Source organism: Podarcis bocagei, assembly GCF_964188305.1.
Source record: "Podarcis bocagei genome assembly, chromosome: 7".
Lineage (NCBI taxonomy): Eukaryota > Metazoa > Chordata > Lepidosauria > Squamata > Lacertidae > Podarcis > Podarcis bocagei.
Genome location: NC_138132.1, coordinates 19,466,243 through 19,484,470, shown reverse-complemented (window position 1 = coordinate 19,484,470; position 18,228 = coordinate 19,466,243). Strand labels below are relative to the sequence as shown.

The following is an 18,228-nucleotide window of genomic DNA, read 5'->3' as shown; positions in this document are numbered from 1 at the left end:
AATTGGTGCGGCTGGCTGGAGATTTTAAGGAAAAGAGATAGAGCTCAGAACCCCCCTTTCGGGTTGAGCAGCGGTCCACGGTCTCTCTCACTAACCGGACCAAGAGAAAGGCAAGAAGGAGCGATAGAGAGGAGGGCAGAGAATTCAGTTGCCAGGAGATTCCACCCCCTTCCCACCAGTGCACTGGATTTCTTTTCCTATACTCACGCGTCTTCAACGTTGATCCCGGGATTGATGAATAAGCCGGCTGGATCCCTCTTTTGCTCCCCGGCTGAACTCCTAGGGCTTTCGATTACCGCCCGGAAGATGGCTGGGGGTCCAAAAGGATCTTCCCAGGCAAAATGGCCTGGAGCCGGCTGAAGATTTCGGGGCCCCCAGTCAGCAGCTCGGGAGAACCGCAAGCCCCACGTTGGGCCGCCAACTGTTACGGCTAAAATCTGGGTGCGGGGTTACTCTGCCACCCAGCTTATCAGACTAAGTCCGTGGGTCCCTGCGGAAGAAAATGAGCTCAGCCGGACGCAGGAGCAAACTGCAGAAGATCCAAGTTTATTGCGCAACAGGTTCAAGGCGAGATTGAACAGAGAGAAAGGGGTGACATGAACTTTTGAAATTTCCCTCCATATCCCAGAATACAGTGCAAAATACATCCCAGTTACATCATGAATACATTAAGAGGTTGGGTTACACAGATTAACATATGGAGGAGGGAGGGGGGAATATGCAGAGAGCTGGATGGAGGAGGGAGGGAGGAATATGCAGAGAGCTGGATGGAGGAGGGAGGGAGGAATATGCAGAGAGCTGGATGTATGCGCAGATAAGCACATCCTGAGAAGACAATGGTCCATGTTTGCATAGTCTGTCACCTGGCTTGGCAGATGGAAATAAATGGATATATTGTAGTGAAGAAGACATGCCCCCCCCCTTCCGTATCATCTGAAATAACGCTTTTTCTTGGTCATGCTGACTTGTGCGTCCAACATCATGTGACAAGCCAAATTCTAATAAAAGGCATAAAAACCTGTGGCCATGGTTTGTGTTAAGATTGGCTGATTATGTGTGAATTTGTGGTATTGTTGTCAATAACTGGGGTGCTTCTTATAACGTGTAGGATACACGACTCACATAATTTTCCACAGCACCCCTCCTTGCTTTGCCATAAACCACCACCTCTCCACTTCCACTTGATAAGCAGTCTGGAATACTTTTGCACATGGAATTTCCTACTTGCTTGTTAGATTGGAGGCTGATCTGGCTACAGCACAGTCAGCCTTCTCTTGCAGTTGGCCAGTTCCCACTTGGTGCTCATGATAAAGGAATGTTCTGCAGGTTGTTTGGATATGTTGTAATAAGTTACATGAGCAGATAACAAAAGTCCCTGAATTCTGTGCTCATGCAAGAGGCGGCAGCCTAGATAACACATTTTACAGAAGGGAGTTATTTTCCTGCTGGGCTTAAGGCCTGACTTCATCACTGCTGCTTTGGCACTGTAGCATAGGAGTCAACTCCTAGGGGCCGATGTCACTTCGGGCCCTCAGTAAAATATTTGAGGGGGCCTAAGCCCCCAAAGTTGATAGTCATTACCAATTAAATGGTGCATTTGTGCCGCATCCTGTGATCAATTATGTGGGGAGAGGCTTACCTGCTCCCCCCCCCCCAATATTTTATTCAAGTTGGCATTCTTGCACTAAAGTGATATTTTTCTCACACTGTGAAAAGCCCTTCACCTGGACAAAAGGAAAACATTAGGTAGTTGACTGCTAGGAAGCAAGCCCTACTCAGGGTGATTCAGAATGCTGTGTAAATATCTGTAGGGCTGCATTGTAAAGTGACAGACCTATGTACATTTACTATTGAACTCTGTGGATTTTGCTTCTGAATAAACACACAAGGTAAGAATGAAAGCCTTGGCCTTCAGGGCTGATTGCAGCCCTCCACACCTCTCTTATCTGGCCCTTGGGATTCCTCTGGCCATTCCCCCTTTCCCTAGGCTGCATCTTTCACCATCCCTGAGCTTCCTCTGTGTGCTTCTGCCTGGCTGTGAGGTGCTCTTTCACTCTGATAATGCCTCTTGCTTCCCTGGGTGGAGAGGTGAATAAAAAAATTACAGGGCAATCCTGTACAGTACAGGGCAACATGCAGAGTTTCTCAATAGAGCTGAGTGGGATGTGCTGGAACAGCAACACAGGTGGGGTGCCCTTAGGGAGGAGGAAGATCATCCGTTGTAAGAGATGAGCCCCTGGAGAAATACGATGCACAGAAGTAGGGCAGTCGGGAGCCATGCTGTGTCGCTGGAGCTGCAAAATTGATTGCATGCTCTCACCCCAGACACCACTTCTGGGCCTGAGGAGCTAGGGCAGCAGTTGCTGACCTCAGAACACACAAAGTGGCTGTGAAAGATACATCACTCTCCAGAAGTGGAAGAGACAGGAAGAGATGGACTTGAAGGAGTGATTTTCCATCATTGACCTTACCACTTCAGATCCAAGGAAACTGGTCGTACAAGAGTATGCTGATAACCCACTTCCTACCTTCCAAGGAAATGATCAGAGTATCAGCTTTGCTGATAAACTTCAGGGAGCCAAGAGGGACATTTTAATGCATCCCAGTAGGTGTTGAGAGACCAGAAGCTTAATAATAATAATAACAACAACAAGGAGGCACAAAAGTAACGATCACAATAAAACCATTCAATTTCTGCTCAAAAATACCAGAACCACTAGAGACATAAAAGCATGAGACAAAATAGCAGGTGGAGTAATTTGACATTCTTCAATCCCATGGAAATGTCATGCGCAGACCCTGCATGTTCTCACGATAAACACGGTCAAAGTGTTCATTCTGTGCCACAGTCAGGTGGTTCTTCCAGTCCCCACAGATACCTGGAACAACACAAGAGGGAGTGAAACCACTTGGTAACCACAAAAAAGATCCACTAAAATTACTTCAGCTAAAATCAGGACCCCATTTCATCTTGCGCAGGACTTGCCCTTCCACTGGATGAAGCAAGGCAGCTGCCTCAAGTGGCTTTTTTTAGGAATAGCAGGACCTGCTCCCTGGCTATTCTTCCCAGGCCCTCCCTCAACTGGTACCCCAGGAGTAGTCATGCTTCCATGTTGATGGCCTAGACTTACTTAGCTGCATTTTCCTAAAGCTTCACAAGTAAGAATGGGCAAATCTGTCAATTTTAGTTTTTCTCCTTTTCTCTCTTTTTTCAAGTCTTAAATAACTGATGTTTCGCATGTAAGATTCACCTTCTGTTGTGTGGGCAGGGCGGTCTCTCCCCTTACCTGGCCAATCCCCTGGCAACGCCTCCTCAGGCGGGGTTGGGCGATTGGCTGAGGTAGGTGGAGACCTCCAGGTATCCAGCCTTGGGAGGGTGAAGCCAGCCTACAGTATGTTAGCAGTTTCATTTTTGCACTGATCAGTTGTGCAGAAAATAGCACACAAATTTCAGAGAAGTGTGAATTTCAAAGAACTGTTGAGTTTTAGTACAGGAAAGTGTGAGCTGAGTAGGCTTACTCAATGTGAACTGAATCAAATTTCTTCCCCACCACTACTCTCTCTTCCTCTCTTTCTCTCTCTCTCTCTCTCTTACACACAGACACACACACACAGACACACACACACACACACACACACACACACTTTTCATAGGTTGCACAAGCCACAGCCTTTGTTTATCACAGGGTATTTTGTTACCTTTCCTCATGAGCTTTCCTTTTGTGTGATCAAAATAGGTATCTGGAAATTGAGTAAAGTTGGACATGTTGTTGTCCTTCATCTTGTGGAAGGAGGCATTTTCCACCACAGAGTCGATTTGCTGACTGTTCAGCTCTTTACCAATAAAATGACAAATCCTCTTCACACTTCCTTGTAAGTCCTGCAGAAGGAAAAAGCAAATGACTGAATTCTCATATTGACACTGCCACAGGGAGATCTGCCCTTTGAGAAAGAAGAATACAGAGGCCATTCTTGCAGGGAGCATTTAGCAAGAATGATTCAAGGCTACCTCAAATTCGGTACAGGACCCAGGGAATACTGGAGACCGCTCTGAATTCGAAGATGTTGAATTAAGTACAGAACAGCAGATTGTAGGCTACACCTGGTCTGTTGTAGAACAAAGGAATGCCACCGCGCATGTAATATCAGGCTCCTGAGCAGCACACGGAAACACCGTTTACCTTCCCGCTATAAAGCGGTACCTATTTATCTACTTGCACTTAAGGGTGCTTTCGAACTGCTAGGTGGGCAGGAGCTGGGACCGAATGACGGGAGCTCACCCTGCCGCGGGGATTCGAACCGCCGACCATACGATCGGCAAGTCCTAGGCGCTAAGGATTTACCCACAGCGCCACCCGCGTTCCTTAGTTCTCTGCAAAGGACACTTTCCTTTTTTAACACACATACTTTGTATATAAATAGATACATAAATTTCTTTGAAGTATGTTGCTAATATATTAACTGATGTATAAAGGTGCCTCTTTGGAAGTGTTATTATGTGTTTAAAGGATTATGCTGCAATCCTAACCATGTCTACTCAGAAGTAAATCCCACAGAATTCAGAGATACTCATCCACAGGTATATGGTTTTAGGGGGCAGATTAAGGATGAAACCCTATCGTGATTTTTTCCCTATAACATTTTAAAGACCAAAGGAACACATCAATCATTATTGGTTTTTTCACAAGGAAATAAATAATCTCTTCTGAAAATTGCTAGTGTTATCACTGCTCCACAGGTTGTTTTTTTAAGAGTGGAGAACCATTTGGATTTGACTGCCCGTTCTTACCACCTTAAATGTTTCTTTCAATAGTGAAATTAAATTTAAAAATCTTTTACATCCCCACCACCACCCAAGTTTTCTGCACTTGCAGCATAACTAAACTGCCTCTCCTGACGTGAGAGAAACAAGACAGGATAGAAACTTTATAATGAATTGTGAAATCAAGGTAGCAAGAATTGCTTCAATCCTAATTCCACTTACCTGGTTGTGAGCCCCACTGAATTCAATAGGACTTACTTCTGAAAGGGCATGTTTAGGTTTGCAGTGACAGGTGGATTTGTGATGGGCCATTAGTCACACCATGAGCTTTGTCTCTAAGGTGTCCCAAGGCTCTTGGCTAAGAGGGCTACCTGTTTCATTAATTTTGAAGGGGAACATGCAGGGAAGATGAACTGATTTGTAAATATCTGTAGTTAGCTGCGATGGTAGTGTGTTAAAAATGCATATATTTCTGAATCAGCAAACAATGAAACAGAGCATAGACTTATGCAGAACCAAGCAACTGCAACTGGACAGAAAGCACCAGATAAAGGTGAGAATTACTTTGGAATTTGTACCTTTTTCAGAACAAAAAATAAAATAAAATGGCAAAATAATATGTCACATGACATAAAGTTGGAGACACAACCTGGAAGTGTGAATATTGTCAAGGTTGGGCCAATACCTGCAGTAGTTCTTCATAGGTGATGATGAAGAAGTTGGATTTGTCCTTCATCTCCATCCAGCTTTTCACATGCTCAAACCAGGAACCATAAGATACTTGAAGAGCAAAGTGTAAAGAGCAAAGTAAACAGTTTCAGAGGCGAGAGGAAAGACATAAAGGATACACCAGTCAGGAACCTACAAAGGGCCTTTATTCACCCAATTGGGTAAAAGGTAGGTAACAGTTAAGTCCAGTCAAAGGTAACTATGGGGTGTGGCACTTATCTTGCTTCAGGCTGAGGGAGCTGGCGTTTGTCCACGGACAGCTTTCTGGGTCATGCAGCTAGCATGACTAAACCACTTCTGGTGTAACAGGACACCATAACAGAAGCCAGAGTACACGGAAACACCGTTTACCTTCCCACCACAGTGGCACCTATTTACAGAAGCAGGGAACTTTCAATAACACCCAGATACAACTAAGCCTAGTACCACCTAGCGACTGGGTTGTCTAATGATTCTATTTACATAGACAAGAGATCTAATATTGTATACGACACTAGAGCCAGGGATTCATAATATACTCTCCCTACATTTTGCAGCCATTCCAATTCCCTTTTTAATGACATTCATTACTTTTTAAAAGAAAATGAGGCGAGTACTGCGAGACCTTTTCCCATCCTACCCCCACCTATCTCACTGGGAATTGTACTTCTCTGATACAATGAGAGGAAAGGGCAGAAAAGAGCCTTGATAACATAGTGAAGAGTGAGGTAGAACAAATGAGACAGGCTGATTTCCCTCTTCCCTACCACTCCCACTCAGGAACTCCTCCATGTACTCTTCCAAAGTTCCTGGGTCCTCCACTATTTTTAAGCCCTTGCTGAAATGATAGTATGAGATCATCACATCTTTGGGATTACGCACGGTATAGATAACCTGGAAGAGAGGGAGGGGGCATATTTAGGGAAGGCAAGAGAAGCAGCCCTAACTAGAGACAGACCGAGGCAGCTTAGGAGGGTCTCATGAAAAGGAAGCAAAGTCTTTGTTGTTTAATTTACTGTTGTTTTATTTGTTTCTTTCTTTGTTTATTAAATTTGTATACCATCCTTATACCCCCAGAAGATAGTAGGAATTAGTGTTTGGTAATGTGTGTTTTCTGCCACACCTCAGGCAGCAAATTGTCTTCCTCCATCCTTGATTTGGGCAGGGGTTATCTCCCCACCCTTTTGGGGTTAGATACTTGTCTTGACTAGGGCCATAGGTGGAGTGTTTGAAACACTGAGCAGGTCATTCTGCCTAACAGAGCCAAAAGAAGGTTTGATGTGTCAATTGTTCCTCTCTTACCTTGGCCTTGGAGTGCAGGAAGGACTTGGGGAAAATGTGGAATGGCAGGTGAGATGACAGGAGCCTGGGTGCAGGATATTTCAAGGCAAGCTGTAGGCCCGGAATACTGTCAATCCAAGCTATCCGTTCCCACGCTGGTAAACTCTGAACCCAGGAGGGGTCCCCATCATGCCAGATTAAGCCCAGGATCTCCTGCATCCAATGGGTACCTAGAGGAATAATAGGTAGTCTTCTCAACCCCTCCTGATTCTGCAATAAACACATTTCCTTTATCTTGTTCCCTCTCCCCTTCCATGGCTCAATAGAACCAGTATGCCCCATGCAAAATCAATTGAAAGGATCATAAAAAAATTGGAATGATTTTTTGTGAACAGCAAGTTACTCAGCACCCTCCTACTCAGGCAAGATTCCAAAAATTCATGTCTAGTTTAACATGGTGAACCAAACTGAATGAACTATTTTGATGAGGGTGTAGCCAGTAAGGATATTAACAGTGTGACTAATCTATAGCAGACATATTACTTAGCTTTCTATATACAGTCAGCATTCATGGATGACTTGTTGCTCACACCTGCAGGAGGCACATCTCTAGAATCTTCCTGTTAAAATATAGCAGAACAGCTTTATACTTGGCCAAACATGTGATCCAGCTATTCCAGTATTGAGGAACAGATATTCCGCAAGAGGGCATAATTAAGCCTCAGATTCTTTAGGTGGCCCTCAATTTAAAGGAGAATACCACCTGATTTTGCTGCATTCAGTGATAAGAACATTGTCTGCTTAATCAGGAATTCAAAACAGCTTTATACTGAGGGGGATGGGGAGGGATGAGGTGAGAGAAAATGGGAAACGAAATTATTGATTAAAGTTAGCTGTAGAAGTTTTGGATGGACTATCTGAAATTCTTGGACCTGTTTTCCTTAAGCATCTTTCTCTTAAGCAAGAGCGTATCTTCCTGATCTTTTTATAGGTCAGCTATACCTTAATTGTTGAGGTACCTCCGAGTAAGGAGGTTTAGCATGGTGGTGTTAACAGAGTCCCCATTTCCAGGGGCTGTGTATCTAGAAAAACAAAAATCTATGATGCAAGCCACCCGCTTAGCAGTCCAGTGTTTTGAATCACGAGTTTAAGATGCATTTGTCAGTTGCATGGCGCTCCTGGTAGAGTGGAATGTTACACACAGCCTTTAGACATGACAGAACCATAATAATTGGTTTTAAATGAAACTTTAATTTCTTGATCCCACTTGTCAAAAAAGAAAAAGAAAAAGGTGTGTCTTAACATACAAAGACTGTAGGAGATATGAAGCATCAAAAATGGAAGCAGGGAGAGATTAGCTATTTTATTGTTTAATGTTTCTGAAATAGGACATCATCATCTTTGAAACACCGTTTACTCCAAGTTTAAAATTACCTAAGTGCACCACTAACCTGACTTGGGGTAAGTGACACTCACTATATCATCATCCAACATTTGGAATTCATTTTCAGCATAGCGAAGCGTTTCCTCTGAGTAGTAGTCCACTACAGGTAAACTGATTCCCTTGTATGTGAAAGAAGTCATTGATGACACTGAAAAACTGTAAAGATGTTATCATCACCATCACCACCATTAATTAAATTTGTATACAGCCAAAGATAACAGTGTGGTTCGCCACACAAAAATACAAAATACACAATAAAGCAAAAACAAAGCAGTAACCCCCTCTCACAAACACATTATTATTATTCATTAGAACATATTTATCTTAAGTCCTTAAGTCAGGACTTAAGGTAAACAAAAATAAAACTAAAATGTTGGTTAAAAACCTAACTAAGGAAGATTTGATAGATTTAGAACAAAGGGCGGGAATTATGATAGTTAAGAAAATAAAATACCTAGGAGTGTGGATTACGACAAAAAACCTGAATCTGTATAAAGATAATTACGAGGCCACATGGAAGAACATAAAGAAAGATCTGGAAATTTGGAGGAGGATGAAACTGTCCTTTTTGGGGAGGATAGCGGTAGTTAAAATGAATGTTTTGCCCAGAATGTTGTTTTTATTTCAAACTATACCTGTTCTTAAAGGTCTAAAACAATGTAAGGAATGGCAGAGAACGCTGGCGAGATATATCTGGCAGGGAAAAAGACCGCGGATAAAAATGAAAATAATGGTAGATAAAAAGGAAAGAGGAGGTTTTTCCCTACCGGATTTGAGCATATACTATGAGGCGACGTCACTACTATGGCTAAAAGATTGGATAAGACTGGAAAATAGAGATATGTTAGATTTGGAGGGCTTCGATAACAGGTACGGATGGCATTCGTACCTGTGGTACAAAAAGGTGAAGGTTCACAGGGGCTTTTTAAACCATATTTTTAGGGGGACCAATCTATCAGGTATGGGAGAGAAACAAAAATCTCCTGGAAAGGAAAACTCCCTGGTGGATCTCACCATTAGAGGTGATAAGGATTAGGAAGACCAATATGGAAGAAAAGAATGCCACCTATGAAGAACTGACAAATAAAACAGAGCAAGAAATTAAACTTAGACCGTATGAGGAGACTAAAAATCTATTTAGTGGCTGGTTGCAATATCACCAGGTGAATGAGCTACTAAAACAGGACAAAAGGAAAACGGGGTTTGAAGATCAAAAATCTAAATTTCATGTGGAGGTAGTGGAAGGTAAAAACAAAACACTGTCCAGGATATATGACATATTGCTAGAATGGCACACAAAGGACGAGGAGGTGAAGGAGGCAATGATCAAATGGGCTATAGACATTGGCCACAATATTGACTTTGAACGGTGGGAGGAATTGTGGAATAGTAGTATAAAGTTCACGGCGTGTATGACACTGAGGGAAAATATCTGGAAAATGATATATAGGTGGTACCACACACCGGTGAAACTCGCAAAAATGTATAGGTTAAAGAATAAGAGATGCTGGAAATGTGGTGAAGCGGAAGGCGATTTCTATCACATGTGGTGGTCATGTAATAAAGTGAAGGGATTCTGGGAATTAATCTACAACAAGATTAAAAAAATATGTAAATACACTTTTCCCAAAAGACCCGAAGCCTTCCTGCTAGGAATGATAGGTAAAGAAATTAAGAAAGAAGACAAGACCATATTTCTTTATGCCACCACAGCCGCAAGAATTATGTTGGCACAAAACTGGAAAACGGAAATCATACCTAGTATAAATGATTAGCAGGTCAAAATGGCAAACTATGCCGAACTTGCTAAACTAACACTTAGAATATGAGACCAGGATGAACAGAAATTTCAGGAAAATTGGAATAAATATTGGAACTATATTGGAATTAATGTGTAGAGGAAACTGGCGGGGCTGAAACAAACCTAGCAGTGAACGATAAAATTTTAAGGTTAAAGCAAAATGCATGATTGCGGAACTGATTTGATTCTTACCAAAAGGGTGGAGGGAAGTCGAGGGCTCGGTAGAGCTCGAAACATTACGATTTTTCTTTTAGGATTTTTTGAATAATTTGAGGAAGGAAAATAATAAGATATGTAAACGTATATTTATTTGTATGCTGATAAGTTTATTGATATTCTCATTTGTATACTGTGTACCATTTTTTGTTGTTTTTTGTGTAATCTGAACAATGAATAAAAAAATGCATTATGAGGGGGGGGGAAAGAACATATTTATCAAGATATATGAGAGAGTGAGTTTTGATACCACATCCTTTGGGACCTTCAGGTAGGACCCCCTCACCTTTCGCATTGGGCAGCATTGTGGCTGGGCATCTGGGCCCTTGCAATGACCTGGCTCGTGGGCATAGGATTGAGACCCCCTTCTGCGCCTGCCCCAGATGCGTCACACCTGCTCGGCCAGTCTATGCTGGTGGGGGACGTGACCACAAGTGTTTTAAACTGCTTCGCGGCCGGGGGCTTCCTTCTCTCGCCTCCTCGCCGGGTCTCCCAACCCAACCCAAACTTTGGTATGCATGACCTTGCTATGGTCAGCCGCCTTATTGTTGGGACCGGGTAGGAATATTTCCACTTGTAATTGCTTGTAAATACACATGTAATTGCTTGTGGACTAACTCTCACACTATGGCCATGGAATCAGAGTTTAAATGGCTATTTCCCCAAAGCCCCAAACGCAGCAAAAATCTGCATTAACTTATGGTCCTGTTACATTCCAAGAGCCTGAGAATTTGCATCAGGACCCCCCAAAGAATAAGTGTAAAAAAGTGAGGGCTTTTATGAACTAAAGAGGAATACATTTGGCTCTATGGGACTTGGAGGTTCTGAGTAATGATAAACCTTTGAAACAACCCCCCTCCTTTTATAGCCCCCAACCCACCTTAGAATTCAGCCTGTACCATACTTACAACCACTGGCTGCTTCCGATCTTCCCTTCTTCTGGTCTCTTCCTTTCCCTTGCTCTGCCAGCAGTATGGCAAGGTGAGATGAACTTGCTGCTCAAGGTGCTTTTTGATACTCAGTTCCTGATTCACAACTTTTCATTCTGCTCTGTGAAACATTCCCACATAAGCTCACGTAGTAGCAAAGCAAACATAAGGGGGGGGGGACCCAGGCCTTTGGCCGATTGAACATTATATGGCCTTTTAAATGTGTTTGTGGGAGGGGAGGTATTGGTTTGTTTTTGCTTTATGATCTGTTTATAGCCCTAAAGGATCCTCCAACCCACCTTAGAATTCAGCCTGTACCATACTTACAACCACTGGCTGCTTCTGATCTTTCCTTCTTCTGGTCTCTTCCTTTCCCTTGTTCCTCCAGCAGTATGGCAAGGTGAGATGAAGAATGTTCACAATGACCTTTTACACTCAGTTAATGATTTACAGCATTTTATTATTCTCTGTGGCTGAAAACATCCCAGAGGAAGCTTACATTGGAACAAAGCCGACAGACCCTATCTAAAAGACACAACTCCAAAGGAAAAGGGAATGGACAGGGAGGAGGAAGAAACAAAACTCAAGTGCCAGTTCAAGAGCAAAATGAGGCACTGGAGTGTCCCATCTCTCCCTCTGCCGCAGCCAATTATAGAATTTATTTGATTTAGCATTTAATTTTAAATGTGTGCATGTTCCATTCTGGAAATCAGACAGAGGGCAATCGTTCTTTAAGGAAAGAAAAGGGAGCCTAACAGAAGGAAGCAGGAATTGTCTTCCTAGGTATACACGGAGTTTTCTTGAGGACTTTGCCATCTCACACAGGAAACCTCTACAGAAAGCCCAGAAGAACAAACTAGGACTGACAATTACAAAGAACACCCCCCGCCGCCGCCCCCTAAAGGTGGTTTTCATACATTGCATCATGACACGTAATCTGAGAGGTTGTTTGCAGACAATGCAGCCTTGGCAGCACATTCAGGGAAGCTCCACAGAAACTCATCAATCGTTTTGTCCAAGCCTGCATGAAGTCCGGCCTTGTCATCAGCCTGACGGAGACCAACACCTTGGGTCGGGATGTCGCCAGCACTCAATGCATCTGCATTGGTGGCTACACGCTTGAGGCGGTAGACCATTTTGTCCACTTAGGTTCCACCATAACAAGAAATCTCTCCATTGTTACTGAGCCAGACAAGCCTAATGGCAGCTCTGGCAATGGCTCACTTCTCCAAAAGGGTTTGGGAGAGAGAATGTGGAGCTAACCTCCAATACCAAGATGAAGATCAGGAGGATTTTGGGTACCAAATGGCAGAACAGAATTCCAAACAAAGATGTGTTCTCCCAAGCCCACATTCCCGGCATGTTTGCACTTTCTGTCTCAGTGATGTCTACGCTGGCTTGGTCGTGTGTCCCACAGAAGGGAAGATGGCAGGATCTCTATTGCCAGAGAAAGGAAGTTATCTAATGCTGTCTCTTCTCCAGTGTTCAAGGAGCTGCAGCCATTACAGTCAAGCCATTCACACACGAAACAAAATGGAGAATGCATTAAGATACCTCCTATGTGACCAGAGTTAACCGAACGCATGAGAGTTACTGGGGAACATTCCAGAATTAAACACGTACCAATGCATTTAAGCATTTCCAATTTCAGTCAAGTAAAATCACTGTATTTGACACTGCTCCCCTGTACACCTGCTCCTCTCTGGCCTCCTTTCCCCCACCCAGCCACTGCCTTCAGCATGCCAGGGCTTCCTCAGGCTGCCTCCAGTCACCTCAGGCAGTGATGGAGGAGGAAGCAGCTACAGGGGGTGCGGAGGAGGCAGCAGCAGGGAAGCCATTTTGTTTTGCCTCAAGTAGCACAATGCTCCGTGGCAGCCCCACACCCTATGTACACAACCCACTATCCCAACCGTCAGTTATCATGCTACGAAACCGTGCACAATATTTCAACTTCTTCCCATACTGAAGAATTGCGACCATCAGAAACTTGTCCCTTAATTATTTCTGTATTTTGCTCCAAAATACATCACTTTACACTTCTTTACATTGACTTGCATTTGCCATTTTACTGCCCATTCACTCAGTTTGGAGAGGTCCTTTCAGAGCTCTTCGCAATCTCTTTTTGTTTTAACAACCCTGAACAATTTAGTGTCATCAACAAAATCCTCACCACTCTCTCCTAACTCAAGATCTTTTATGAAAAAGATAAGAAGCACAGGTCACATACCAACTCCCAAGAAACGGGTCCTTTCTATAGGAATGCCTCCCTCTTCTTCAAGGTGATGTTCTCCTTTCTCAGGACCTTCCTTCTTCCTTAAGGCAGGAGAGCTGTCATTGTGGGAGGGCCACCCAGTTATCATGTCCCTGAAACATACTATAGCATATAAACTTATCCTAAGATTATTCTCAAGTAACCTCATGTACTTCAATTCTCATGCTGTAAATATATATGGGCTCAGATATTCCAGAAAGAAGGAATGTTTTGAAAATATCTCTCGCTTTTTTTCAAGGTTTGCTGACATCCCCTGAAATTTCAGATATTCTTTTTCTTCCTTCTGTAAACATCACCAGTGGCTAGGTATGCAGAATATGTCCGTTGTGGTTTCACATTTTTGCAATCTTAAATTCAGTTCTCTATATTTCCACTTCATTTTGTGAATTTTTTAACATATTTTTTTCAAAGCACTTTCTTCTAATATAATGCACTTATATCCCCTCCAAAGTATGCCTTTTATGCACACTTTTGCCGTATATACACATTTTGTACACGTTATTTAGCTTAAGAGCTGCATTGCAAAATTCAGAGAAGTGCAAATTTCAGAGGTTGCCTATGTTTCACTTTGTAAACTTCAGAATGTGCAAAATGTGTAACTTCCACATGTGGTGGACTTGTGCACATGTATGCAAAGTTTGGGAACATGTTTTAGAGGAAATCAAGGATATTGTGGGCACTCCAGGCTAACCTGAATTTTCCCCTTGATACTTGGTTAAAGAAGGTCGTATATAAATCACAATATTTGAAAACTCATTCACTCATTATGAACGTATGGACTATGCAGCTACATGGTGATCATTCACGACTCATATCAAAAGCAAACTTACGGCAGGCAAGTTCCTGCAAAATATGATTTTATCTGGATTTGATTGCATTCCCGGGCTTACTATTGACCATTCCTTTATGCTTCAATGGAATCATGATCTTATTATTCATAGCATTTTTTAAAATCTTTCTGCAGTAACCATTCTCCCACTTTTCTTTCTTAAGTTGTGAACCATATTATGCCAAACAGGAAAGCCACTGTTCATTTCTGGATCTCTCAAACATTTGTACAGTATGTAACAAAATATAATAATAATAAATCACTGAACTTTCTAACAGTAAGAGCTGTTTGACAATGGAACAGACTCCCTTGGGAAGTAATGGGCTCTCCTTCCTTTGAGGTTTATAAGCAGAGGTTGGATAGCCATCTGTCATGGATGCTTTAGCTGAGATTCCTGCATTGCAGGGGGTTGCTCGGGATCCCTTCCAACTCTATGATTCTGTATTATTCTTTGTGTGTTTAATATTTAAAGTTAGTGAAGTAATAACAATTACCATCTAATCTGATGACTCACTAAATCCACTAAATTCAGTCTATTTACCTAATTGCACCACTGACCTGATTTGGGGTAAGTAACGTTCACTATATCATCATCCAACAGTTGGAATTCATTTTCCACATAGCTGAGTGTTTCTATTGAGTGCAGCTGTTGAGTAAAAAGGATCCCCTTGTATTTGAAATAAGTCATTGATGACACTGAAAAACTGAAGATGAGAGAGAAATTATGTCTCATCCTTACGGACTTTCAGGTAGCTACCGTTTTAGAGCCAAACTCTGGGGATAGCTGGGGAGCAGGAGGAAGGGGAGGGTTCAGGAGGTGGCGATGGGCCATCAATAGATGCTCAAGTGGTGTCACCAGTCCGGGTGGTGACACCTGGCCAAGGAACTCAGTTATGAGTGCACATCATATCAGGCTTTCATCTCTCAGTCAGATCATGGGCACAAGTTGTAGCACAATTAACTCAAATCACCTCCACTTCCCATTAGGAAATAGGCCCAAATTGCATCCTCTCGCTCACTGCCACTATGCATCAACTGAAGGAAAATCGCTTTAAACAAAGAAGAGAATGCAGCACCATAGTCACACCTGCCCAAAGCAAGGCACGCACACACACCCCATCCACACACATGCATAACTGCTTCTGGGCCTACTCTCATAGGATGAGTTGGGGCTATTTACCTGAAGTGCAAAATAATCTTTGATCTTCCCTACTTCTGCCAATAGGAGGCCAGGTGAGGTGAACTTTTCCCTCAGTTTGGAACTTTTGATACTCATTTATTGATTTAAAACATTTCACATGCTCAGCAGTTGAAAACATTTCCCGAACAGCTATACATGACAGCAGTAAAGCAAAGCAAACAGTCCCCACCCACAGCCTTAAAATCTTGAAATACAATCTGAAAGGGGAAGGCGAAGGGTCGAGAGGGAGCAGGAAGAAAACCTGTTCGTAAAAATTTCAAAGATCTGAAACTGATAACCAGATTGCATGGGATCTATTTGGGAAGAAGAGAAGTGAAATGAAGCGGGTCTCTCGACAGAGACACTACTTTCCCTCCTCTCTCACTGCTGCAAACAGGTGGAGGACTGCCGATAGCAGACAGTTCAGGGAGGAGAGGAGCCAGGAGGTGCAGCAGAGCTGGTGAATGGACCTACTGTCACTTTTATCTCCCTCTGCAGCAGTCATTTATAGAATATTGAAGTTAATTTGAAACCTTCTGGAAACCATGGTACTGCCCCCTAATAAATGTAGAAGTGATCACACACATGTCGTGATTTATGATATATTTCCAGGTCAAATATTATGAAATCATTATCACGAAACATTTTTGGACAGTGTACCAATACATTGCCCAGCCTGAGTCACAACCTGATTTGGCCTAAGCCTGGATCTCTTCCCCCACCGTTGCTGGGAAATTCCAGAATCAGACTGGAATTCAACTTGTATGCCAGCTGAGAATAGCTTTTCCCCGTCTATAGTCTGTTATATGCATCTTATCAGCTCCGTCTGGCTCACCAACCATGGCCGTCCCTGGCAGGGGTACCCTGACCAATGTAGTCCATGTAACTTTGAAGCAAGAATACTGTAATGAGCTCTTTGTGGGGCTGCCCTTGAGTCTGGTTAAGAAGCTCCAGCTAGTGCAGAATGCTGTGACCAGATTGCTGCTGCCCAGACCAAGAGTAGGCTGGGATAGAGTGAGTCATTATGGTACCCCATTCTCTGGAAAATAATGCATGCTGTGAGTTGCAAAAAGAAACGTGGCCAGGCACAATCTCCCTGGGTTTGGGCAAAACCTGCTTTCAGCTTTGCCACTGTGGTGGAGACTGATTTGTCTCTGCTGATAAACTACAGGGAGCAAAGAGGGACATTTTGTTGCATTCCAGCATGTGTTAAATGAAAAACCATAATATCCAACATTTCCCAACCCAAATCTAGGACACACACATTCAGGTCTCCTTGGCCCAGCCTGCTGTCTTGGGCCCACTGCCTTACTTTCACTGTCTCTCCTCCATTGATGCTGCCATGACAATGCCAAGGCTGCTGCCACCACAAGACCTCAGTTGAGGCCCACCACAGCCACTGATGTACTTCCAGAAGGCAGCGCCACACTTCTGGAAGTGCAATTTGAAGTGCAGCCCAGCTTCTAGAAGAATGTCTGAGGCCACAGCAGGCCTCAATGGAGGACTTGCAGTCGAGGCCTTGCCTTCCTGCAGCAGAGGAGGAGCCGGGGCACCTTCTGTTAAGCTGGGATCTCTTGCTCAAAGGAGGACAGTTGGCAGGTATGAAAACACACATGTAAAATTTTTTAATTTAGAACAACAGCACTATTCCAGATCAAGTATCTGTTTATTTAGCAGAAGGTACCCAAACCATATCAAACATAAGAATGTGAAGGTGGAGAACAGCAGGAACAATGTTCTGTGATTCTTCATTCCCAAGGGAAGGTCATATTCACACCATGCATGTTCTCCCAGTAAACATGGTCGAAGTATTCGCTCTGCACCACTATCAGGAGGTTCTTCCAGTCCCCGGAGATCCCTAGAACAAGACAAGAGCAAGTGGCAACCACAAAGAATTTCCCCTGAAATTGCTTCAACTTATATTAGAACTTTTCTTCCTCGTACTCAGGCATGTGGCAGCTCAGGTAGCTGATGTTAGGGGGGAAAACACATGCCCCCTAGGCTTTTGCTCTGAACCCCTCCCCAGCCATTCCCACCCTCCTGATCTGGCTTTCCAACAGCACTAATGCATGCATGTTGGGTACCTGGACCAGCTGGGTGTCTCATCCAGACATGTTTTCTTATTGCATCACAGAGATCTCCATTAACTGTGTGTCTGTTGCTCTGCCTGCTGAATTTCTGCTTGCATTCCAAATACTGTAGATGTGAAAGGCACAGAACCTGCCAAATCTAGCATAAACAATCCCTTTTTTAAAAAACATAATTTTTATTAACAGGCCAATCAAATCACATTGTTTCAAATCACATTAATTTCAAATTATACGGCCAAATTTTTAAATTTTGTTGGGGGTACCCATACATCAAGCTCCGAACGAGGATCCAAACATCACTTCTATTACTGCTTTAATTAAACAGTTCTATCCAGTTCTGTCCAGATAGTCTCTTTATTACTTTCTTCATCTTCTTGTTGTTGTCATATATTCCTTTCTTTGCGATCTCTGATAATCTTCACAAGCAGGTTGGAAGCAAACATCGTCTGTGTGGGTTTTACACACTCCACAAGTCATATCGCATAGGGACATCTGCCAGGCAGGTGTGCCAGAAACAATAGAAGCTGTGCTGGATGTTTGGCATCCGAAAAAAGTTCAAAAACCAGAACACTCATTTCCCATTTTTGATTGTTCGGGAGCCAGAAGGTTCGGCTTCGGAGACATTTGGGATCCAAGGTATGACTGTATCTGAAAAACTCATTCATTTTTCATGGGTTTCCAGGGATAAAGCCAAAGCTTAGGACTATGCAGCTACA

General features: G+C 43.1%; 1 protein-coding gene and 1 long non-coding RNA gene across 3 annotated transcripts in view; both read right to left on the bottom strand.

Annotated features, from left to right (window-relative positions):
- Nucleotides 1-11,612, bottom strand: part of LOC308592266 (sulfotransferase 2B1-like) — a 30,333-nt gene extending 18,721 nt beyond the window's left edge. Inside the window, exons 1-7 of one of the 2 annotated variants that reach the window (XM_081203594.1) lie at nt 11,469-11,612; nt 8,203-8,351; nt 6,773-6,981; nt 6,238-6,364; nt 5,448-5,542; nt 3,700-3,880; nt 2,667-2,879 (exon numbers count right to left, since the gene is read on the bottom strand). In XM_081203594.1, the coding sequence (XP_081059720.1) occupies nt 2,770-2,879; nt 3,700-3,880; nt 5,448-5,542; nt 6,238-6,364; nt 6,773-6,981; nt 8,203-8,335 (855 nt within the window). In that variant the 5' untranslated portion in view covers nt 8,336-8,351; nt 11,469-11,612 and the 3' untranslated portion in view covers nt 2,667-2,769. Of the gene's footprint in view, nt 1-2,666; nt 2,880-3,699; nt 3,881-5,447; nt 5,543-6,237; nt 6,365-6,772; nt 6,982-8,202; nt 8,352-11,468 lie in introns of those variants that run through there. The other variant, XM_081203593.1, reaches the window with a different exon arrangement.
- Nucleotides 11,613-17,069: 5,457 nt separating this feature from the next.
- LOC308592300 lies at nt 17,070-17,992 on the bottom strand. The gene is made up of 2 exons (XR_014010472.1): nt 17,507-17,992; nt 17,070-17,280 (listed from the first exon to the last, which is right to left on the bottom strand). It is a non-coding gene; the product is annotated as an uncharacterized lncRNA (long non-coding RNA).
- Between the last annotated feature and the right edge of the window lie 236 nt (nt 17,993-18,228).